The following is a 25648-nucleotide window of genomic DNA, read 5'->3' as shown; positions in this document are numbered from 1 at the left end:
TCGAGGAATTTGGTTGCTGATTTTTTTTAAAAAACTAAACCGACTTTTTAAATTATTTTAAACAAGCTACTAAACATTTGCTGAATGCTGATCCAATATTGTAACACTCGAAGACGTTTATATAGCCTACATTTAATACAAATAATCAATCTTATAACCACCATAAATATTTAATATATTACCCACCTTTAGAAAAAATGCTTGTAATGTGTTCAATTTCATTTTGTATTTAAAGAGTTGTTCAATTACTATTTGTTTTGGAATATGTAATATTTTTGTGTTTATCTGGATTTAAACATTCATTTTGCAGGATCAGTTCATATTTGTTATTGGAGAGACAGTGCAAGCGGTGTGGAATCACAGACCTGTATTGATGAGGTGATGTTACAAGATTTATCATGACAGCACATCCTGATCAAGCTAAAACACTACTTTCAAGTCACTAACTAACGTTATCCCTATAGCTTTTAAATGCTTTGAATCTTTTGCATGTGCAAGTAATAAATTCCCACCTGTGCATTTACACCTGCCCGATAATCATCATATATTTTATAGGTAACAAACCAAAGGAAGAAGGCTTGCAGCATTGCTGTGTCAACCGTGGTAAATACAAGAACAGGAACATCCTTCATGAAGATAGCTATGTGGGGCAAGCTTAAAATGTAAGAATACCTTTCTTAATTTGCATTGGTCCTGGGTTTGCATGGGTCATATATCTATATTTGTGTAATTGATAAAGTTATGCTTAATTCCCTGTAAAGTAGCAATAAAAAGGTTCTCTATTTTTAATCACTTTAAGCCCAGTGTCAGTAAAGATGGCGTAGTCAGTGGAATCCTGGTGTTTGTGGTAAATAGAAGGAACCTTGCCCAGCTTTCTACTACGATGTGGCCCTGGTGACTGAGGTAATCAATCACATCACACAATTTATCAACAGTTAACAGTCAAAAGTTTACATACACCTTGCAGAATAAACTGCTTCATCAGGGTAGTACTAAATAAAGATAAAACGTATACATTTTTGTGATCCCTATTATTGCTAAAATTGTTAACATTTTGCAGATACTGCAAGGTGTATATCAACTTTGAAGCGCAACTGTATATCTATCTCTTTCACTCAATTGAGCCAAATATAATAATGGACTGGATCTGTATTATAAACAAATTTTCTGTTTTTTTCCTCAAGGCATTTTTTCTGACTTTCCTGCAGCTTTGAAACATTTCCATTCACATACTCTGGAGAGCATCTGGGACATTGACATAAACAGCACTTTCCAACAACTTAAAAAATTGGGTGACAAATCATTTTGGTTTTTGTGCTTTTGGAGTCTAATTTTATTTATTTTTTTAGTGTGTTTTTTTTTTTTAGACAAACTTGGATTCACTGTAATGCTGGAGTAAGCATTTGGTCCTGTTTAATGTTGGTGCTGGTAAAGGTTTAAAGGGATACTCCACTTTAAAATGAAAATTCTGTCATCATATACTCACCCTCATGTTGTTTCAAACCTGTATGAATTTCTTTCTTCTGCTGAACATCCCTTTAAGAGCTAAATAACAAGGTTCGGTAACTTTTAATTAGGTCTCATTTGTTAATATTAGTTTATTTTTTAGCCAACATGATCTAACCAAGACTAATATTATCTTACTTAGACTAATAAATGCTTAAAGTATTATTCATTCTTAGTTCATGTTAACTGAAGTAGGTAACTAATATATTTTTGTAAAGCATTACCCAAAGGTCTCTTTCCAAAACTGTTTGTGTTTATGCATAGTGTTTCTTGGGGTTTTCTTGTGCATCAACAGAAAGGTTTTTATGTACTTCTTTTAGTGATTATTTTGTCAGTAAATTTAGAGGGTTTTACATTTAGTTTTGTTGATTGTAACATTGCATTTAATTCACACTTAAGTGTATTGTTAACTGACATTAAAGTATATTTTAAATCACATTAATTGCGTGTCATTATATTGTGTAGTGCACTTTAACTATATTTTGAAGATATTAGAAGCAATTATGAAAGTAGATATAAAGTTGTATTAAAGTACCAATTAAGTTGTTCCAAAAAATCACTCTTAATGGCAACTTATTGCATTTTATTTCAACTTAATATGTGATGTATTTTAAATTAATTGCACTTAATGTGCATTCAGTGTGTCGAAAACATTGCATTTAATTCACACTTAAGTGTATTGTTAACTGACATTAAAGTATATTTTAAATCACATTAATTGCGTGTCATTATATTGTGTAGTGCACTTTAAGTATATTTTAAAAACACTAGAAGCAATTATGAAAGTAGATATAAAGTTGTAATAAAGTACCAATTAAGTTGTTCCAAAAAATCGCTCTTAATGGCAACTTATTACATTTTATTTAAACTTAATATGTGATATATTATAAATTAATTGCACTTAATGTGCATTCAGTGTGTCGAAAACATTGCATTTAATTCACACTTAAGTGTATTGTTAACTGACATTAAAGTATATTTTAAATCACATAAATTGCGTGTCATTACATTTTGTAGTGCACTTTAAGTATATTTTAAAAGCACTAGAAGCAATTATGAAAGTATATATAAAGTTGTAATAAAGTACCAATTAAGTTGTTCCAAAAAATCACTCTTAATGGCAACTTATTACATTTTATTTCAACTTAATATATGATATATTTGAAATTAATTACACTTAATGTGCATTAAGTGCGCCGAAAAGATGGCATTTAATTCACACTTAAGTGTATATATTTAAAGTATATTATTTATGTAATAAGTACACTTTATAAAAGTACACTTAAGTGCACTTTTTTTTCACAAGGGTAAACACTTTACAATTACATTTAATGTAGGCTATTTTCTTATCAACCAGTGAAACATGAAATGTGTTTTTGCCAAAAATGTGAAATGCGTGCTACTGCTGCTGCTGCCGCCCGCAGCCTCTGTGCCTGGCTATATAGACCTGTAGCCCCGCCCCTGCGCTCGTTGTCTTTTGTTTTCCGGTTTTCACAGCGATTTCCACATTTACACAGCGATCTTAAGGAATTATGAATGAACCGCTCTGTTTAGCTATAAACTATTTAGCTAGTTTGTACGTGTGTTGTTTGGATTAGAATCACTTTCCAAAAGTTGCCAAATAAATTAAAAAAAAAATGCTAAATTTGTTGCTAGGTGCTTTTTGAATAAAAAGTTGCTAGGGTAGTCTGAAAAGTTGCTAAATCTAGCAACAAAATTGCTAAGTTGGCAACACTGAGCACGCGCTTGTAAACTTATTGGTTGCAATCTGAAACATCACCGCTAGAGGTCGCTGAAAACTACATACAGCTCCTTTAAGAGAACCGTTAAGGGGTTTTCCCGTGTCATCTGTCAGTTGCGTCTTCCTTCTCCGTGAAAACAAGTTTGAGTCTTTTCAATATAAAAGTCTTCTCTACCGACTGACTCATTCATAAGACAGTCTTTGCCGCCATCTATTGGCGAAATAATGTATGTAACTTCTGTTGCTGTTTACGGTCAGGGACTATTTTTTCCAGCGGAAGGAATGCTTTTAGTGATTTTACGTCATGAAAGTTGCATAGATAAATATTTTTCGGTTTTAATATTTGTATTGTGTGGCAACCGTTTTATAAAAGCAATAAGGTACTCGAGGCAAGTGCTGTATCGTGAATAAGTAACGGCTGAAGGGGTTGCTTATTCACGATACAGCACAGCCTCTCGTACCTTATTGCTTACATATGTATATATATATATATATATATATATATATATATATATATATATACAGTACTGTGCAAAAGTCTTTTTATTTATGATTTAACTTCTGTTAACTAATTCAAATCAATATATGGTGTAACGACCCTTTGCGTTTAAAACGGCTTTTGTCCAGGTACACTTGCGCATAGTTTTTCACGTAGCTTTGCAGGAAGGTTTCTTTAAGGTTACTAAATACTATATATATAATCACCACACCAGATTCAAAATGATGGACTTCAATGGATTTGAAGATTCCGTCAATGAGTCTGTATTTTTTTCCCATCATTTTTAGGAAAACTGTAAGTCTCATCATTTATAAAAGATAAAGCAACCTGAGTCAGAAACGTTTGAAGGTCTGAGCCTAATTTGGTGGTTGTTAGGAGTTACAATTGGAGCATTTAGCCTCAGATTAATAATAAATAAGCCAACATAATTAGATATGTAAATACATTTTAGTTAATAAGTCAAACAGAACAGACAATAAGAATAAACTGTTTGCCAATGAAAGGAAGATGATCAGATGCTGCAGAAGATCAGACACACACTTACAGTTTTTTATCTACAGCATTTATTGGTATTTTTATTAACTCTTGATGGGACACAAATGTCTGAATCACATATTTAATGTTTGTAGTTGATGCTGTTAAGTAAGGGATAATGTAGAGTGAGGCGGTTGTTATAGCGAAGCGGAGGGGTCCTGATCAGCCTGTCGGGGGTTGTATTCGCTATAACAACCGCCTCGCTCTACATTATCCCTTACTTATTACATGGCTATCTACCAAATAAATCAATAATTTGACACAAAACATTGATTTAAAAAGGAGTTTATTGATTTAAAAATGATTGTATTGCTTCCGCTAAAGACCGCATTCTACATTGCCATGGATTCTACATGGATCCAAACACGGCTCATCCATGTCTCGTCCTGTCTGATGATCTGACCAGTGTGAGAAACAGCGGATACTATCAACCTGTTCCTGATAATCCAGAGAGATTTGACAGTTATGAGTGTGTTCTGGGTTCAGAGGGTTTTAACTCAGGAACACACTGCTGGGATGTGGAGGTAAAAGAGTTTTTAGACTGGAGACTTGGAGTAACTACAGCATTAAACCAGAGGAAGGGACGTGATTTCTTCAACAGTGATGTTTGGTGTGTGGAGTATGGATGTGTTATTGAGTCTGGATTTCATATTGAACAGAAGCTTGATCGTGTGAGAGTGTATCTGGACTATAACAGAGGAACGGTGTCATTCTCTGATTCACACATTCACAACCACCTTCTCTCACACACTCTTTCCATTCTTCTTGAGTTTAGACTCTGAGGATCTTACCGGTCAATAGTCAGTAAACGTTACTCCTGTAGATCTGGATCTTCCTGCTTTCATCATGTTTCCAATATTTTATCCATACCACATGAGTCGGTGTTTCCTGAAACAATCGTTCTAATGAACATTCGCAAACAGCATCGCAGAGTTGTGTGTTTGGAGCGACAGATCTCGATCTGTGGTTAGAAGCAGAGTTTCTAGTTTACATGACATGTGGACTTAATACATCCTTATCCTGAGCAAAATAAGCAAGCTGACATTCAGGACAACCTGTGTCTTTTATTTATAATACATACAAATGTCAGTTACGTCTTTTAGTTTGTCAAGAGATTTAAAGCACCGTTTCTGAAGAGTGCGCATGTGTGAACGTGCTCTAATGCGTAAGAACGAGCCTATGATTGAATCTGTAAATAAAGCAAAATAACTGAGAAAAATGAGAGATAGTTCTCAGATGCCATGTCTGTAATTTATAGCAAAACATCTAGAGTTAATATGATCTCAAACAGTTTCATTAAAAGAAGTTATTTATCCACCACATGCGTGACGTAATAAACGACAATGTGGTTTGCGACAATTTGCGACAATACGGTTTTGGGAAACAGTCGTGACTGGCAAGCTGATTTCTTCAACAATGTATCGTACTTTGGTAGCAGCGAATTACATCATTGATATAGTTTGATCCCTATATGAGGGTGGAAGAGTATTATGTACGTCATGAAGAGACTGATGGAAAACTAATGGGGCTTTCGGTTTTAAAGACTAATTTGTCCTTTAATACAAGAAAAATAACTCCTACTTTTGTGATCATCAGTTGAATCTGGTGTCATTAGATTTTGAGATATATAGATAACCTCAGATTTGATCTTCTGTCATCGGCTTTAGAGAATCAGTCCATCACTGTATTTCAGTATTCGAGCAATGTTGGGGAAATGAACTAATAAGTCTTAAGAGTTTAATAGTAGAGCTCTGTCTGCTATTGTAGCTCATCTGTGGTTGTTTCTTTGCTCTTAGTTGATCCACTCCAAGAAAAAATGATGAAGATAAACACCTTTCATTGGAAATAGTGGTTAAACAAACAAAAAAAAAAAAAAAAAAAAAAAAAAAAATATATATATATATATATATATACTGATATAGGAGATAGGAGCAGGAATGAGGAGCTAGAACATAACTGTGATCTACAGTCTATGGAAGTAAAGTAATGCCAAATGTTTTTGAAACAAAGAAAGCTTGTTGAATTGCACTAATTGAAAAAAATATGCACTTAACTGTGCTTGCATTTTAATGCATTGTGTTTTTATAACATACACTACCAGTCAAAAGTTTTGGATCGGTAAGGTTTTTTTAAAAGAAGTCTCTTCTGCTCGTCAGCTGTAAAACATCTGTTTTCTATGTGAATATAAAGTGTAATTTATTCCTGTGATCAAAGCTGAATTTTCAGCATCATTACTCCAGTCTTTAGTGTCACATGATCCTTCAGAAATCACTCTAATATGATGATTTGACGATCAAGAAACATTTCTCATTATTATCAATGTTGAACATTATACACTACCGTTCAAAAGTTTGGGGCCAGTAAGAGTTTTTATTTTATTTTTTGGGGGAATTAAATAAAATAAATCAACACTTTTATTCATCGAGGATGAATTAAATTGATCAAAAGTTACATTATAGACATTTATAATGTTACAAAAGATTATATTTCAAATAAATACTGTTTTTTTTTTTTTTACTTCCTATTCATCAAAGAATCCTGAAAAAACTGTTTTCAACATTGATAATAATAATGAATGTTTTTTTTTTTGAGCAGCAAATATATCAGAATGATTTCTGAAGGATCAAATAACTGAAAGAGACTTCTTTTAAAAACATAAAAATCTTACCAAACCAAAACTTTTGACTGGTAGTGTACGTACATTAATTAATACTTTCAACATTATCTTTAATGTTTCTGGTCTTTTCGACCAGAATAGGTGATATATAGAAATTAAGATGGGTGTGTCTACTGAACACTGCCGACAAAGGTAACTGAACTAACACAAAATAGATTATTTTATGTAGCCCGGATTCTCCGAATCACGACACCACAGATCCCTGCATTTTCTCCAACGGTATGAAACAGTATCACTTGCCACATTGATCTGGGTATAACAATCCTTTGTATTCTCAAAAGGAGGTCTCCCGCTATGGAAAAATGTCCTCGTTCTTGCCAATATGGCTCCAGCTCTTTCTGCTGGTGACTTTTCTCTGGCCACCCAGACTGGCAGTACTGACGGATTTTCTCACACACTGAGTCAGCTTATTGTTCTTCAACTATTTGTTTCAGCCTTGTTTCTGTGGCTGGCAAGCTCTGCACTGTCAGGAGTCAAGTTTGATTCCTCAGCTTGTTTCTCTTCTCCGATGTATAGTAACAAACTACTTCACTACTGTACTGAAGTACTAAATGATGTTTTATTAACAAAGTTCGGGAGGAGCAGGTTCAAATAATTAACCAAATTATGCACAGCTGGAGATTAATCAGTAATCAACTCAATGACAGAGTATAAATTCACAGCAGACCTATCTCTGTTCATTGAAAGTTTGTCAGCATCCCTCCTCCACCCCATCTCCTCACTTCCAGTTCCATCTACACTTACCAACTGGGGGGAGAACTCTGGGTTCGGGCCTAACTCCGAGCTCGGAGCCCTCCCCCCGGACAGCACGCCAAATACGCATAAACTTATTGTACTAATTATATGTAGATGTGAACTCGTGAAAAGGCTGTATCTGTACTCTACTAGAGTATTTTTTTTTACTTCTACTTTTACTTAAGTACATATTTTCGATGAGTTTAATACTTTTACTCCAATACATTTTTTATGTGCTGCATCGTTACTCGTTACAATGATAAAAATGTTACGAATCATTCCAAACCCACATTATCACTGCCAGAGCGGTAGATGGCTCTGGCACCAGGTTTGATGAAGCTGGCTCATCATTGAGCTAATCAAGCGATCAAGAAGACCGCGCGTGCTCCCGCTCTGCCTTTCGCTCTGCTGCCTGCCTCCATTGAGAACACTTGAGCTTTATTAGTTTGTTTCGAGATGGAAGAACCAGAAACACAACCTTCAACACCTTCAACTTCGAGTGATCGTGGCGGTGAGGGTGAGGAAGGAGATCACCCCTGGCCCTACTTAGAGTCCATGTTTTCATTTGTGAAAGACAATTCATATAGAATGAAGTGATGTTAGCCTTCACGAGGACGTCGACGCACTGAATCGTTCTTTGTTTAAATAGTTCAAAGTTACTATAAGATTTAATGTTATTACCTTGACAAAGGTAATTAAAATGATGTAAGACTCAAGTTTCAGTATTTGACCACTATTTTATTCTGAGAAATTCATGTCTTAATTTGTGTCAGGAGTTATGTAATGAAAAAATGAGTCGATACCTTTAATATGAATTATGAGCGTCAGCCGCTCCCAATCAGAAAAAAACTCCTGTGCGGTCGTCATGAAAGCGCTTGACAAAACAACGTCCCTCAGGGCTTTTAGCTAAAAAAATGTGCAGATTTTTACAAATATTGATAGATTTATCAATAATTTGTTTATAATTAGAATTTATTTCAAAGGTTTACCTCAGATTTCTATAGAGAAGAATAATATTTATTGAATTTATACCCAAATGTGCCAATGTAGTCATTATGAGCGCTGGATACTCTGATGTACTGTGTTTTCAATCCACACTGACAGACTGAGGGCACCCTATGCACATTTAGTCCATATATGGACACATGAAGAAGAGACATATCATGTGACATACTTTAGTCAATTTTAAAATAAACTACTTGCAATACTTAAGTACAAAAAATGTTGAATACTTCAGTACTTCCACTTAAGTGTGGTGCTTAAAGAGCACTTCAACTTCTACTCAAGTCACTTTTTTTGATAGAGCACTTGTACTTTTACTCAAGTCTGGGTCTCTAGTACTTTATACATCTCTGCCTTCACGTGCGCTCTCGCACAGCTGAACACAATGCCAATAGCCATATCACCCTGGAGCCCAGGACTGGTGGCCCACTGAAGCTAAGCAGGGCTGAGCCTGGTTAGTACCTGGATGGGAGATTGCTGATGGAAGAGGTGTTAGTGAGGCCAGCAGGGGGCGCTGTTCACCCTGTGGTCTGTGTGTGTCCTAACCAAGGGGGTAATCCAGCACCTGGAAAGCGTATCTTCTATGGAGGCATCCATTGGTTAGCAAGCCATCACCTGCTGTTAGCATTCCATTGACTCCCATTCATTTTGGCGTCACTTTGACAGCGAATAACTTTACATCTGAGGCGTTTAAAGACTCTTTTTGTCCATTATTTATTTCTAAAGAAACACGACAATGTAGAAAAGGCTCCATTACCTTGTATCTTACGTTATGGCCCCGTAGAAGCAGATTTTGTAAAAATAGGCTAACGATTGCGTCATAACCACGCGACTCTCTGTCGCACAGTAGAGAAATTACTGTATAGACTGGAGGAGAAGCTCACAGGCAATCGGGGGGACGTGGAGGCATAAAGTCATAAAGTCGCTCCTGCTCCTAGCTGATGGACAGCTCCTACTCACACTCTCCGTCTCTGCAAGATTCTGAAGGGAATGGTTCAGATTTATCTCGGCACAGCTACTAGAAGACTTACAACTATCAGACAGGTTGCTCACGTCACATCTACGTCGTCAAGCTCAGTTTGAGTCTGCACAGTACGCTCAGCCATCAGGAAGAGAGTGCTTCTGATTGACTTCACTTGTCTCTGTTTAAGTCTATGAGGTCACTGTGTCCATTTCTTTTACTGTCTGTGGTCCTAACGCCCCAGTATAGTGATGGGGACACTATACTGTAACAAGCACCGTCCTTCAGATGAGACGTTAAACAGAGGTCCGGGTTCTCTGTGGTCACCTTCTCTGCTGGCCTAAACACTATCAGAATCACTGACTTGTGCTTTAATACATTTTTTCCATAAATGTGTATTAAATTATTCCCAATAGTAGATTATCTTAATTCCATAGCTTTTCTCTTGTTTGCGCTGCTTCCAGTAGTGTATATTTATGTTAGAGCTTTTATCCAATCATATTTCAGCCATCATGTGGTGCTAGGGTCAAAGAAATCTGCCTTGAGGCCTTCAGAATCGATAGTGCTGGCGCCTGTAGCTTAAAATGAATGGCAATGAAACGGTTTCTTTAACCAATCAGATAATCAGTCAGATTTAATCAGCCAATCAGATTTCAATTTGACTGCACCGGGGCCATCTAGACGTACAATAACATCTGCATTTTCACGTCCTTTGATTGGATAGTCAGGGCGCATACTATTACTAGTAGTCAGAGCTAGCTAACTGCATCTGTAGCGAACTGCATAAACTAAAATATATTCCTGTATATTAAATAGTTTTTCAACCCACAGATTATTGTTTCAAACCGAAAAAAAAAAAAAACGTATCCAGCCTTATCCAGCTTAACGCAGAGTCACGGAGCTCTGTTCGATCTGTCCCGGGTAAAACCAGAATTAACTGACTAATGTTTGCCAGGACTGATTTTGAAGGCAAAAGTCCTGCTGATCTCATTGATTTCCTTCAAAAATCTGGATGAGAGCATGGGGCAGCTGTACACATCGTCATGTTCTCTTTCATCATCTCGTGTTCGAGATCCACCTATGGGAAGGGCATCCGTACCTGACCTCTGCAGACAGCCTATTTTTGACATTTATCTGATCCTCAATAAACCTCTGCAACCAGCTTTCGCTTTTGGGTCCTTTTCGCACTGTGACAGAATAAACCAACCATGATGGACCCAGCGAACGAGACGACCATCCGCTCAGCTGTTGATCTGCAGGGAGTGATGCTAGGCAGACATGCTGAGGAATTAGCTGCCGCCAAGCATGCCGTGGATACACTCGTTGCCCAGGTGTCGGATCTGACTGCTCAGCTACACCACCTGTGCCAAGACCAGCCGTCATCATCTGGGTCACGACACACCTCCGAGCCTCGTATCAACAATCCTCCCTGCTACTCCAGTGAGCCTACTGAGTGCTGTGCATTTCTTACCCAGTGTGAGGTGGTGTTTTCCCTTCAGCCTGTCACGTATGCCGCCGACCGTGCCAAAGGTGCGTATGTGGTGTCCCTTCTTACGAGCCGAGCCCGGGATTGGGGAGCGGCAGTCTGGGAGGCGGGGGCTGATTGCTGTGAACAGTTTATTCAGGGAGGAGATGTGGAAGGTTTTTGACTGTTCTGTCTTTGGTTGCGAGGCTTCTCGCCAGCTGGCAGCACTTCGTCGAGGAAGGCGCTCCGCGGCTGATTATGCCATTGACTTTAAGACTTTATCTGCCACCTGTGAGTGGAATGAAGCAGCACTCACGGCACACTTTTTGGAAGGCTTGAATGAGGAGCTTAAGGATTAGATTTTTGCACAAGAGTTTCCCTCACACCTGGATGAGCTGGTGGAATTAGCCATTCGTATTGACAAACGTTTTGATCTGTGCCGACGTGCGCGTGCTGACGTCACGGGATTCCGGGGATCCCCCTTCACTCGTGGTCAGGTGACAAAAGCGTCACCTGAACCACGCCCAGAGCCTGAGCCCATGCAGCTAGGGAGAGTTCACCTCTCCTCCGCTGAGCGCCAACGCCGTATTCGGGAGAGGTTGTGCCTTTACTGCGGTGTACTGGACATTTCGTCGCCTCATGCTCGGTAAAAGAGAGAGCTAGCCAGTAGTTCGGGGAGTATTGGCGAGTGCGACTCCACTATCCCCATCTTTCAAGTCCCGCACCATAATTTCAGCCATTCTTCTCTGGGGTACCACTTCTGTCACCTGCACATCTGCTCTAATTGACTCAGGGCTGAGGGTAATTTTCTTGATGAGGCTGTTGAACACGGTTTCCCCCTTCACGAGTTAAAAGAGACTTCTACGGCTTTCGCCCTGGATGGTCTGAGGCTGCTCAACATGCTTTTGAGCGTCTTAACAGATTGTTCTCGTCCGCTCCAATTCTGATTTCGCCTGATCCGGAGAGTCAATTTATCGTTGAGGTGGACGCGCCTGATGCCGGGGTGGGAGCAGTGCTCTTGCAGCGCTCTGCTCTTGATAATAACGTTCACCTGTGCGCGTTTTATTCGCATCGGCTCTTGTCTTCTGAACGTAACTATGACGTGGGGAACCGTGAACTCCTAGCCATTCGGCTGGCCCTGGAGGAGTGGTGCCATTGGCTGGAGGGAGCCTCCAGTCCGTTTAACGTCTGGACTGATCATCCCAATCTAGAGTATATCTGCTCCGCTAATAGACTTAACTCTAGACAGGCTCGTTGGGCCCTTTTTTTGGGGCGTTTCAATTTCACAATCTCTTATCGACCCGGGTCCAAGAATATTAAGCGTGACGCTCTTTCTCGCCAGTTCTCCTCTTCCAAGGGCCGACCAACCACGGAGAAAATCATGCATTTTCTATCTACCACGAGTCAGCGCTGCGCCTGTTTGAAAAAGGCTGCTGAGGCGAGGCGGTAAAAGCATAACCAGCGTAATGAGAGAGGGGGCCCCACTAAGGGGGATGCAGAGATGTTGCTGCGTCTTTATATTAACATTTTCGATTGTGTGAATGATCAGTCCTCGGGGGCCCCCTTAAAACGCGGGGCCACAGGCAATTGCCTGGCTTGCCTGCCCTATTGCGACGCCTCTGGTTGTTCCCCGGGGTTGCCCTGAAGGGAAACTATTTGTCATTAAGTCTGCTCGTCCGGCTGTTCTGCGTTGGGGTCACTCCTCTAAATTGGTCGCTCATCCGGGGGTGGGGTGTACAGCCGCCAGCGATTCTAGTGTCCTGCCATGGAACGTGAGGTGCGTTGATTTGTTGCGTCATGTTCTGCCTGTGCCCAGCAGAAGTCCGGTAATTCGCCTCCTGATGGTCTGCTTCGTCCCCTCTCTATTCCCTCCCGCCCTTGGTCCCATATTTTCCTGGACTTCGTCATGGGGCTTCCCCCCTCCAGCGGCAATACAGTGATTCTTACTGTCGTTGACCGTTTTTCGAAGACGGTTCATTTCATACCTCTCTCTAAGCTTCCGTCGACTTAAGAAACTGTGCGGGCAGTCATGGACCACGTCTTTAGGATTCACTGGCTTCCTTCTGATGTGGTTTCGGACAGGGGACCCCAGTTTGTCTCTAACTTTTGGAGGGAATTCTGCCAACAGATTGGTGCCACTGCCAGTCTGTCATCAGGGTTTCACCCACAGAGTAATGGCCAAGCTGAGTGTAGATTTAAAAAAAATCATCATCATGCTTCCCCCATTATGGTTGAATCACGGAAGCTACACCAGTTACTTTTGCCAAAATTTTTTTTATTAATACATATGTCAGCATAGGAGAGAAACAGGCATATAAGAATAAGGCTACATGAGAGGTGGTCTTCATTCTAGATTTCTCTGTTCTCTGCCTTTATGTTTCTCTGAGGTGGTACAGTAAGGTTGAGCTTATATACATTACAGAGCGGCTTCCTTTTATGGTAACAAACTATGTTGCTTGAGCTTAAAAATGGAACGTATATGTCATGCGAACACATGGCACAATTCACTTCCATATTAAGAACTATCTTCGTTGTTTACATCTGCATCAGTGGAAACATGTTACAATGTACACACCCCTCAAAGCAAAAATATAGCTTCCCTCTTGTCTCTGACATATGATCTTCACATGGTTCCATGCTATCTATAGTCTCCTCATGCACTCAACACATGCACATAAAACTCTGACTTGACAAAATACATTATGAAATTATTATGAAAATGAATAAAGAAAAATAATACAGATACATAACATTAAACAGTATATTTTTAGTCTTCACTGAGCACGGTAATCAGGACCTCAGTCGATGCTCCGCTGTTTGGTGGCTTATAAATCCCACCTCCTGGTGCGAGCAATTGACATGGGTGGAGTACGCTCATAATTCTCTGCTGTCGTCGTCCACTGGCCTGGCCCCATTTTCTTGTTATCTGGGCTACCATCCGCCTCTGTTTCCCTCTCAGGAACCCGATGCCGCCGTTCCCTCTGTCCAGGCCTTTATACTGCGCTGTCGTCGCACTTGGAGGAGGGAACGCACCCGTCGTATCGCCAACCGTCGCTGAAGCTCCCAGATATGTGTGTGGACAGAGAGTTTGGCTCTCCACACGCAATTTACCCCTTCAGGCGCCCACTTGGAAATTGGCTCCTCGTTTCATTGGGCCATCACTAAAGTTATCAGTCCGCTTAAGAGGAGCTCTTGACATCACATCTGCTTTGATCAGCTGCTTCCCAGGCACATGAATTATGTTCATACACATTGTAAACTCTGTTGAAAGTGGACAGGGGTCATCATAGGCACTCTGATTGGTCTTTAGCCCCATAACACCTTGTCGCTGGTGTTTGTCCCTCCTCAGACACTGTTGGTAAATCCTCACCACTGCTGACCGGGAGCGACACACAAGCCTTGAGTTTCAGAGATACTCTGACCCAGTCACCTTGCCATAACAATTTGGCCCTTGTCAAAGTAACTCAGATCTTTATTCCTGCCCATTACACTGACAAAGATTTGAGCATGACAGAAAATTAATGTTGAATTTTAGGATTGGTGTTTTTGATGTAAACTTCCTTTGCGCTCTTTTTTTTGTTTTTTAGATATTTATTCGGTTGTACAGCACAATGGCCAACTACTGAGTTCAACTACTGAGTAAATCAAAATTAAATGAGTTTTTGCTTAAAACAAGCAAAATTATCTGTCCATGGGGTAAGAAAAAAAATCTTGTTTCTGTTTGAATTAAGATTATTTTTCTTACCCCATGGACAGATAATTTTGCTTATTTTAAGCAAAAACTCACTTAATTTTGATTTATTTCACCAGAAAACAAGCCATAATATCTTATCTAATTTTACTTATCTAGTAAATGCATCTTGATTTAAGAATTTCTTGATATTTGGACTGGAAACCAGACAAAAATACTAGGTAAGAAAAACATTTTTTGCAGTGATCATAAACTCCTCCCTCTTACAACACTAACCAGGAAGAGACTGACTTGTTATTTCTCCTTTCTGTCACACCGACTTTGTCTCAACAAAAGCAATAAAGAATAAACAATCAATGGAGAACAAAGAGAAAAACTTTACAGAAGGATTTTTGTGATGTTCATTTCTGAACAGACAGCAGATCTTTGATTCTCATCTTGATTCATTTTTGAAAACCGTCGTTCAGGAAGTGAAAGTAGAGTTTAGTTTGCGAGACTCAAACGGTGAAAATGGCTTCAGCAGCTGAAGATGATTATATTTGTCCTGTTTGCTATGAAATCTTCAATGTTCCTGTTTTTCTGTCCTGTAGTCACAGCATTTGTAAAGAGTGTCTACAACAGTTCTGGAAAACTAAGAAAACTCAGGAGTGTCCTGTCTGCAGGAGAAGATCCTCAAGAGATGATCCTCCAGTTAATCTCACATTAAAAAACTTGTGTGAGTCGTTCCTGAAGGAGAGAAATGAGAAACGTTCATCAGGATCTGAGGAGATCTGCAGTTTACACAGTGAGAAACTCAAACTCTTCTGTCTGGAGGACAAACAGCCTGTGTGTTTAGTGTGTATTAATTCACAAAAACATGACAATCATAAATTCAGACCCATCAGTGAAGTGCTTTCATCTTACAAGGTAAGACAAATGTTTCTTGTTTCACATGTAAAGAACAATAATTAGTCATAAACATAGATATCATCACATTCGTGCATTACTATTTCAATGTCATTTTACTCAACTTTATATGACATTTACTGTGCTGTAAAAGTATTTGCCCATGCTGATTTCTTATGTTTTTGTGTCTCATACTAAGTAGTGGGGCCTTTTTCATAGATATCATTATTTTGCCAAAAAAAGAGCACAATTGAGCGGACAACTTTAGTTCAGCCTCATTGGAGGATTTTCAAGCATGAACTGCCTGTTTAAGGTCCTGCCACATCATCTCAATTGATTTCAAGTCAGGCCTTTGACAAGGCGACTCCAAAACTGTAATTGTGCTTTTTTGAGCCGTTCAGAGGTGGATTTACTTACTATTCTTTGAATCATTGTCTTGTTGCTTGAGCTTCAGTTTGCAGACTAAAGATGGGATATTGTCCTTCAGCATTTTCTGATAGAAATTAAGAAAATTCAGTTCCTACGATGTTGTTCTTGGCCCTTTGGTGACTTTGAGCCACTTCTGGGAAGGTTTTACTGTGCCGAGTTTTCTCCATTTGGATATAATGGCTCTCGCTGTGGTTCTTTGAGTCCAAGAGCCTTTGAAATAGCTTTGTAATCCATCACAGACTGATGTATTTCAATCACCGTCTTCATCATTATTCCTGGATTTTATGTCACCTTTGTCAATAGTGCGTTACTGTTTAAGACCTTTTAACCAACTTCATGCTGTTGAAAAAGTCCTATTTAAGTGTTTATTTGATTGAACAGGGCTGCAGTGATCAGGACTGGCTGTGTTTAGTCCAGCTGAACAACATTATAAATACAGTTTCAGAGATTTGAGGAATTAGTAACTATGGGGCCAAATACATTATCACGCAGGCACAGTTAGTATTGGATTTTTTTGCTTCAGTAAATAATAGTTATTATGGTGAAATGAAACTTTGTGAAGCACTGGGGCTTTCCCCCTCAACTGTATTGTAAAATGGTTCATTACTCGAAGCTTTTCAACACGTTGCACACTAACGACATCTTGTGGTCAAAAGGTGGAAAATCTGTATTTCTGTCCCAGAAGACCTTTTTTTCATTTTTTTTTTTCATTTAATAAATAACTTTGTGCTCCGTAAACCACAAAGCAATACAATTAATCCTCATAATTCATGTTAGTGTTGATGTAGTTCTTATACAATGTATGAACAAACAACTGTATGAATTAATTTATGAAAATAATAATAATAATAAATGGGATTAATTACCTTGTACAGAAACAATTCTTATGAATCTGCTTTGCTCTACTAATGCAGCCTTATTCACATAAACTTTAGCCTCAGTCCTAATCCTACGAGTTCACAGGCAAGGCTCATGTAGGCATATATAATCAAAATAAAAGAAAATTGTTGTGGAATGGTGAAGTGCTTGTGAACTGGGCAGCTGACATTTTATTTTGTGGGTAATTTAATACATTTAAAGAAACTTGTGAAACTTGTTCAACAGTGTGAGGGCTAAGTCTATTTCTTTTTTATTTACTACTACCGAAGGACACTCAAAACCTGCTCAGGGGGTTCACACTATTTTTGAATCTGAATACGAAGCAGTCATGTGACTGTGTGTGGAAACGAAGCTTCGGATGTCACAGATCACGTGGTTATGGCAATACTATATAATAAATACTTTTGCACAGAATTGTATGATCATATCACTGTATTTTCTTCTCTTCACTGTAATCTGGTGTTTAATGTATTTTTTGTTCAATTCTAGGAGGAGCTCAATACAGCACTGAAGTCCTTACAACAGAAACTTCAACACAATGAAGAGAAGAAAGGAGAGTTTGAGAAAACAGCTCAACACATCAATGTGAGGAAACAGAATCAAGAGTCATTTTCATTACAGCTGGAGGATCACTTTATACTGTTATACATTGATATATTTAATATAATGGATTCCAGTTGATTATTTCTGTAAATGACGAGCAGCTTTTGCTTCTGAATCCGTTATATGTCGGGTATCCGAGATCTGTGTTGATTGAGATGATTGAAGTGAATGTGATTTGATTTCAGTCTCAAGCTGAGCACACAGAGCGTCAGATTAAAGAAGAGTTTGAGAAGCTTCATCAGTTTCTCAGAGACGAAGAAGAAGCTACAATCACTGCACTGAGAGAGGAAGAGGAGCAGAAGAAGCAGAGGATGAAGGAGAAGCTGGAGGAGATGAACACACACATCTTAGCTCTTTCACACACAATCAGAGACATGGAGGAGATGATGAAAGACAATGACGTCTCGTTTCTAAAGGTGACAAATCAATCTGGCTTCATTCTTTGTGCAGAAAACAACTTGTATAGAGAGACTCATTGACACTGAGAGTGTTTGATAAGATATTAAAATGTTTTCAAACTCTATATTTTCCAGAACTTTAAGGCCTCAATGGAAAGGTGAGTGAGCTGCTCATATCTCTTCTCTCAGATCTGAACTCAAATTCACTGCAGTTCTGACTCCTGAATGTTCCTCAGAGTCCAGATCTCACAGCCGGATCCACGGATGAGTTCTGGAGCTTTGATTCATGTGACGCGTTATCTGGGTAACCTGCCGTTCAGAGTCTGGAAGAAGATGCTGGAAACTGTCCAACACAGTGAGTCTTAGCAGATTTGACACCAGTGCAGAAGATAGTTCACATATAAACACACACAACATCTACATTTGATAGGAATATATTTAACCCTCTGGGGTCTGGGGTGTTTTTGGGGTCTTTGAGATGTTCTGACATGCCCTGACATTTGTGCTTTTTTCAGTTGCTTATAAACATATCAATGGCAAAGGTGTAAATTCACTCTATATAGCACAAACAGGACTACCATAATATGTGAGCCACATATATGTACATGTTTTCATTTTTGAGAGAATAATGTTTATGCATGGTTATTGAAAAAACTAAAAATGAAAGTTTCTGAAATAAGGCCACAAAACACATACTAAATATGTGTCAATAAGACTTTTGACTAATGGATGTCGTCGCCTTTTTTCTTCAAAATGATGTGAAAATCATCCTGCCTAATCATTCACATAAAACGATACATTGATTTAAGTTTTGTGAAACACTTTTAGTTTGGAAAGCCAATATGCGGATGGGGCGTAAACGCTCCAACAGCATCATGCATATTGAGTAGTTCACACCTGGTGAGACAATGTCCCTGCATACTTAATGAGCCATTCATTCAGGTGTGTCACCTATAGCTAACTTAAATATACAAGCTTCATAAAAACGATCATTCTAGAAGAAAATTTCAGATGGCATTTAGAGGCTTTTTATATATATACACACACATATATATATGCATACACACACACACACACATATGTATATATATATATATATATATATATATATATATATATATATACACACTACCAAATTGGTTCAAAGTTGGAAGCATCGCAATTTTTTTTATTTTTCCACAAATTGTGCTTGCAAATTGTATAATATCCAAGGTAAACATGTCTAGTAATTGTGCAGTTAATTCTCTATTGTACAGTAAAAAATCTATTCAAAACTAGTCAACGTCTTTCAAAACTAAAGTATACATTTTATCATACGTATTTCAAAGTAAAGGATTCATTAGTTAGTTGATGACTTTATTTTTGACAAAACACATACAGTATATATTCCTCATCTCAGTATAGCAATAGAGTTTGCTAAAAGCTGTTCATTCAATACAGCAGTATTTGAAAATCGATAATATTTTGTAAAATTACATTTATATTTGCATTTATGTCAAAACCTAGACACTTTTAAACATGAAAATGACATTTATTAATATGTATTCGTGTCAAAATGACATATAAACAGATTTTCCTATTCAATTTTGCATGGAAACGCTTCCAAGACGCTTGCGTGTCGCGTGAAAAATAGGCGTCGGTTCTATTTCTAGCATGCATGCGTTTTCCACGCGTGTCTCACGCAGGCAGTGTGCAAGCTCTAAACTGTTAACATGGGAGCCGAAATAAAAACGGACACGCCATGCAGGCTGCGCAGCTGAGACGCTTTACACTGCACACGTGTGCGGTGCATTACGTCTGCGACAAGGTTTTATTCCGTCCTCCACGCGGTGCCAACTCACACCAGGAGCATTTCAGAAGCGGAGTGACTGGATGCGCGAGACCACGTGATTTGCCTGTCCGACGTAGTTTTTCTTGATTTTTGGGTTTCTACCATACAGTCTATGGTTTCTACCAAGGATATTGGTGTGTAATACGTTAGGGAGTTTGCACAGGGTGTTTATTTTGAATTTGACAATGTTTTTTTACTTTTATTTTGTATTTCCGGTGCGACTTGGACGCGCGTCCATCAGAAATAGACTAGGCGCCTATATTTAGCGAAGCGGCGCGGAGAGCCGCTTCTGGGAAGCTTCTGAAACGCGCCGTGTCGCGGCCGGTGTAAACACAAGCATTGAGAATGGGCGCGATCAGCTCCGGTAGCCGTGTCGCAGCCGTAATGCGCCGCAGACGTGTGCGGTGTAAATGAGGTGTTACGCCTCGCATCCAGTGTGTCACCGGCCTTATCCAGTTGATGTGGGCGTTTCACAGGTTTGTATGGATCGCCTCACATTTGCGTTTGAATAGCGCGGTCTCCGTGGGCGGAGTCACATTAAAACTTAATTAGCTGAGATGAGAACGACTGACATCTCTCTCTTTACATACATATTACATAAACTGTGAATATTTGTTTTTTATAAAAAATACTTCATTTAAAAGAAGAGAATTCAAGCTTCATGCCTGTGTGTCTGTATGCCTGTTTGACTGAGTATTCGCTGAGTTACAGTTCATTTTCGGACGCGTTTCAGAATTGACTTCACTGACGGAGAGTATGCAGAACTCGAATGTTTATTTTTCTTTATTTGGTGAAAAGCACAACACTTTGTTTTTATCATGAGTATACACAAAAAATACACACTAAACAGGATCGATTGATGTACAACACAAGCATATAAGATAAAAATTATTATTTTTTTTTATTTTTATTATTATTATTATTTTGGCTATCGCCAGCGTGATAGCCGACCTCAGGGGGTTAATAATAACTTGAATTACCAAGTGAATCTGAACTGTATTTCAGAAAATCATCAGATCATACAGCGAACTCAGAATGAAAAGTCTATTCCTCATGGTTTATGTTTATGTATTAGGATACAAAAGTGTTAATTGAATACTGATATTAAACCTGAAGCCTCAATCCATTCTGACAGTAACTGAGAGACCATTGTTATGATAGCATGATTTATGATCTCTTTCAACAAAAGAAAAATGTTTTACATTTACATTTCTAATACATCATATTTCATCCTGTAATCTGATGTTATTCTCTTTGCAGCTCCGTTGACTCTGGATCCAAACACAGCACATCCTCGTCTCACACTCTCTGCTGATCTGACCAGTGTGTCGTTCAGTGATGGAGATAAAACACTTCCTGATAATCCAGAGAGGTTTGACTGGTATCTGTGTGGCCTGGGATCTGAGGGCTTTAACTCAGGAACACACTGCTGGGATGTGGAGGTTGGAGACAATATATACTGGGTTCTTGGAATAACAACAGCATCAAACCAAAGGAAGGGAGAGGATTTCTTTAAGTCTAATGTCTGGTATGTGTGGTACATGAACAGCAAATACAGCTCAAAATCCCAAGAGCAACCTGACACTGTCTTTACTGTTAAACAGAAGCTTCAGCGTGTGAGAGTTCAGCTGGACTATGACAGAGGAACAGTGTCATTCTCTGATCCTGTAACTAAAGTCTGTCTGCGCACATTCAGGACATCCTTCACAGAGACTGTCTTTCCATTCTTATTTAATAACTGCACAACTCCTCTGAGGATCTTACCAGTTAAACTGTTTATTACAGCAGAAAATCACAGTTAAATCTGATTCTGCTTCTAGATTAATACAGTTTTGCAAATTATGCTTCAATAATAACACTGTAATCAAAGGGTCTCATTGATCAATCACACTTCAATGTAAAGTTTAGAACCAAATTAACCCTTGTGTTAATTAACCCAAATAACCAAATTAACCCAAATTAACCCTTAAGGACATGTTTGTCTCTTTCAGTTTTTTTATATATATATATTTTTTTCCTGTGTTAATGCCAACTGCATCAATTTTGGCACAAGTGTGTATTTTTATTTGAATTTTCTTCTTTCCTTTCCACATTGTACACAAAATATTTACACTCAGGACCTCAAGGACAAAAATGTCCCCATTGAAACCCATAAAAACGGCCAAATTATTTTTATCCCAGGGCCATTTAACTATTAAATGCTAGTCAGTTGGATAAATTATTGTGTAATAATTGTGTTTGTGTTGCTGTGAGGTTTGTGTATATTTACTAAAAGTTGTATTTGTGCATGTAATATTTTATAAAGAAAAATTATTTTAAATCCAAAATCCCAAAGTAATTATTATTATTATTATTATTATTATAAATTAAATACTTAAGTAACCATTAAACAAGTCATACAATAATGAAAGTATGTTTAAATTCATGTTTACAATATGTAAGACAAGATAAATTATTGACACATTTTAGTAATCTTCTTGCCAGTGAAATCCTCATATGTTCATATGTATATGTATATGGTTTTGTGTTCTGTCATGTTTAGTGGTTCCCTGTCTGTCTATTAGTCATCCCAGGTGTTTCCCATTAACCACGCCCCCTTGTTATCCTGTCTAGCTCGTTTACCCCTGTATTTAAGCCCTGTGTTTCAGCCCTGTCTTGGTGAGTTCTTCTGTTACGCTGACGGCTGAAGCAGATGCAGAAGCAGGATCCAATTGCAGCAGGTTTTATTAAACAAACTCAAAAGATAATGAACTCAGACAGACTAGGACAAGAACACGAACAGAACAACCGAATGACAGCGTAACTGTAGACACGAAAACAGTCAAATAAGAACTCACAAAGACAGGGCTGTAACACAGGGCTTAAATACAGGGGTAAACGAGCTAGACAGGATAACAAGGGGGTGTGGTTAATGGGAAACACCTGGGATGACTAATAGACAGACAGGGAACCACTAAACATGACAGAACACAAAACCACATCGTGACATAATTATCCTATAACTCGAGCTCTGAAACATATGAATGCACTGAGGCAGCAGCTGTTTATATATTCATGTGCAATGATTGAAGGAATAACAAGACAAACTACATACTTTCAAACTCTTATTTAAAACAGTTTAATTTGTTTTGAAAATCTTAATCTTTTTTATACATTATATAAAATAACAACATAATTACATATGTAAACAAATTTTAGTTGTCAAACAGAACAGATAATAAGAATAAACTGTTTGCCAATGAAATGAAGATGATCAGATGCTGCAGAAGATCAGACACACACTTACAGTTTTTCTTCTACAGCATTTATTGGTATTTTTATTAACTCTTGATGGGACACAAATGTCTGAATCACATATTTAATGTTTGTAGTTGAGGCTGTTAAACACTGATAATAAAAATTAAACAGCACTGACAGTGATCAGAGGAAAATGTCTGATGTGTTTGATCACAAAGTGTCATAATTCATAATAATCTGTGTTTGTTCACTCTTGATGATTATATGAAGATCAGAATAAAAGCATCTGTTGATTGTGTCTCATCAGCTCCTGTGATTCTGGATCCAAACACGGCTCATCCATGTCTCGTCCTGTCTGATGATCTGACCAGTGTGAGAAACAGCGGATACTATCAACCTGTTCCTGATAATCCAGAGAGATTTGACAGTTATGAGTGTGTTCTGGGTTCAGAGGGTTTTAACTCAGGAACACACTGCTGGGATGTGGAGGTTAAAGAGTGTTTAGACTGGAGACTTGGAGTAACTACAGCATTAAACCAGAGCAAGGGACGTGATTTCTTCAACAGTGATGTCTGGTGTGTGGAGTATGGATGTGTTATTGAGTCTGGATTTCATATTGAACAGAAGCTTGATCGTGTGAGAGTGTATCTGGACTATAACAGAGGAAGGGTGTCATTCTCTGATCCTGTAACTAACACACATATACACACATTCACAACCACCTTCACTCACACACACTTTCCATTCTTCTTGAGTTTAGACTCTCTGAGGATCTTACCGGTCAATAGTCAGTAAACGTTACTCCTGTAGATTTGGATCTTCCTGCTTTCATCATGTTTCCAATATTTAATCCATATCACATGAGTCGGTGTTTCCCGGAACCATCGTTCTAACGAACATTCGCAAACAGCATCGCAGAGTTGTGTGTTTGGAGCGACAGATCTGGACCTGTGGTTAGAAGCAGAGTTTCTAGTTTACATGACATGTGGACTCAATACATCCTTATCCTGAGCAAAATAAGAGGATGACATTCAGTATAACCTTTTATTATCTTTTATTTATAATACATACAAATGTCAGTTACGTCTTTTAGTTTGTCAAGAGATTTAAAGCACCGTTTCTGAAGAGTGCGCATGTGTGAACGTGCTCTAATGCGTAAGAACGAGCCTATGATTGAATCTGGAAATAAAGCAAAATAACTGAGAAAAATGAGAGATAGTTCTCAGATGCATGTCTGTAATTTACATCAAAACATCTAGCGTTAATATGATCTCAAACGGTTTCATTAAAAGAAGTTATTTATCCACCACGTGCGTGACGTAATAAACCAACGTGGTTTGTGACAATTTGCGACAATACGGTTTCGGGAAACAGTCGTGACTGGCAAGCTGATTTCTTCAACGATGTATCGTACTTTGGTAGCAGCGAATTACATCATTGATATAGTTTGATCCCTATATGAGGGTGGAAGAGTATTATGTACGTCATGAAGAGACTGATGGAAAACTAATGGGGCTTTCGGTTTTAAAGACTAATTTGTCCTTTTTCCATACGAGAAAAGTGATGTGATTACTTTTGTGATCATCAGTTGAATCTGGTGTCATTAGATTTTGAGATATATAGTATAGATAACCTCAAAATTGATCTTCTGTCATTGGCTTTAGAGAATCAGTCCATCACAGTATTTCAGTATCAGAGCAATGTTGGTGAAATGAACTAATAAGTCTTAAGAGTTTAGTAGTAGAGCTCTGTCTGCTATTGTAGCTCATCTGTGGTTGTTTCTTTGCTCTTAGTTGATCCACTACAAGAAAACATTATGAAGATAAACACTTTTCATTGGAAATAGTGGTTCAATAAAATATATATATGAATGATATAGGAGATAGGAGCAGGAATGAGGAGCTAGAACATAACTGTGATCTACAGTCTATGGAAGTAAAGTAATGCCAAATGTTTTTGAAACAAAAAAAGCTTGTTGAGTTGCACTAATTGAAACAAATATGCACTGCAATAACCGTGCTTGCATTTTAATGCATTGTATTTTTAGGCATTTTTATGGGCTGAAATTCAACATGGTTGTGGGTTATTTTTAAGATGTGAATATTTCAATTTAAAACATTTTACAAACATTTTATTTATTATTAAAAATTCAATAATCCATATTACCTTTCATATTTTACTTCCAAGATGTTCATTCTGTTTAAAAATATTTTCGGTCCATTTCATTTTGCTTTGCAAATTCAGTGGTTTAAATTCGACAGAAAATTCAACATTTCACATCCGGGAACTGCAGGAATATCAATAGATTGCCGATGCGTCTCAATCAGCTCCCTAACTTCCCTAGGCGGTGAATCAGTATATCGTGTTCACTAATTAGGACACTGGTAAGGACAGTAAAGCCCCCATGAAATCGAAATAGAAGTTTTGGTCTTTTAATATGAATGTTAGCCTTAAGGCTATCTATAAGCTAGTGTGCTCCAAAACAATGACAAAACTCACATTTAGAAGATATAAGTGTTCAAAACTTACAGTCTCTTACTTCTGCCAATATGGATCAATGCTTTTGATGACATCA

At 38.2% G+C, this 25648-nt stretch overlaps 1 protein-coding gene and 1 long non-coding RNA gene across 3 annotated transcripts; both read left to right on the top strand.

Annotated features, from left to right (window-relative positions):
• Nucleotides 1-311: 311 nt before the first annotated feature.
• Nucleotides 312-1291, top strand: LOC311094422. Its single transcript, XR_014608656.1, has 4 exons — nt 312-378; nt 556-662; nt 800-903; nt 1185-1291. It is a non-coding gene; the product is annotated as an uncharacterized lncRNA (long non-coding RNA).
• A 13776-nt stretch (nt 1292-15067) lies between these two features.
• Nucleotides 15068-23373, top strand: LOC311094414 (E3 ubiquitin-protein ligase TRIM35-like). Of its 2 annotated transcripts, XM_084132376.1 has the most exons (7): nt 15085-15717; nt 17494-17589; nt 17793-18023; nt 18141-18163; nt 18242-18360; nt 21097-21364; nt 21441-23373. In XM_084132376.1, coding segments are annotated over exons 1-7 (1134 nt in total). In that variant the 5' UTR covers nt 15085-15321; the 3' UTR covers nt 21442-23373. The 2 variants fall into 2 exon arrangements, with proteins under 2 accessions (XP_083988501.1, XP_083988502.1); XM_084132375.1 differs by having other exon boundaries at nt 15068-15717; nt 21097-23373.
• Nucleotides 23374-25648: the final 2275 nt, after the last annotated feature.

The sequence above is a fragment of the Abramis brama genome (assembly GCF_963993115.1).
Source record: "Abramis brama genome assembly, chromosome: 13".
Taxonomy (NCBI): domain Eukaryota; kingdom Metazoa; phylum Chordata; class Actinopteri; order Cypriniformes; family Leuciscidae; genus Abramis; species Abramis brama.
The sequence above is the reverse complement of the archived record's forward strand: the minus strand, read 5'-3'. Positions and strand labels throughout refer to the sequence as shown.

Coding starts and splice junctions, on each gene's coding strand:
- LOC311094414 (XM_084132375.1), top strand. CDS start 15,322: ATGGCTTCAGCAGCTGAAGATGATTATATTTGTCCTGTTTGCTATGAA. Junction 18,024..18,140: donor ATGACGTCTCGTTTCTAAAG/GTGACAAATCAA, acceptor TATATTTTCCAG/AACTTTAAGGCCTCAATGGA. Junction 18,164..18,241: donor TTTAAGGCCTCAATGGAAAG/GTGAGTGAGCTG, acceptor AATGTTCCTCAG/AGTCCAGATCTCACAGCCGG.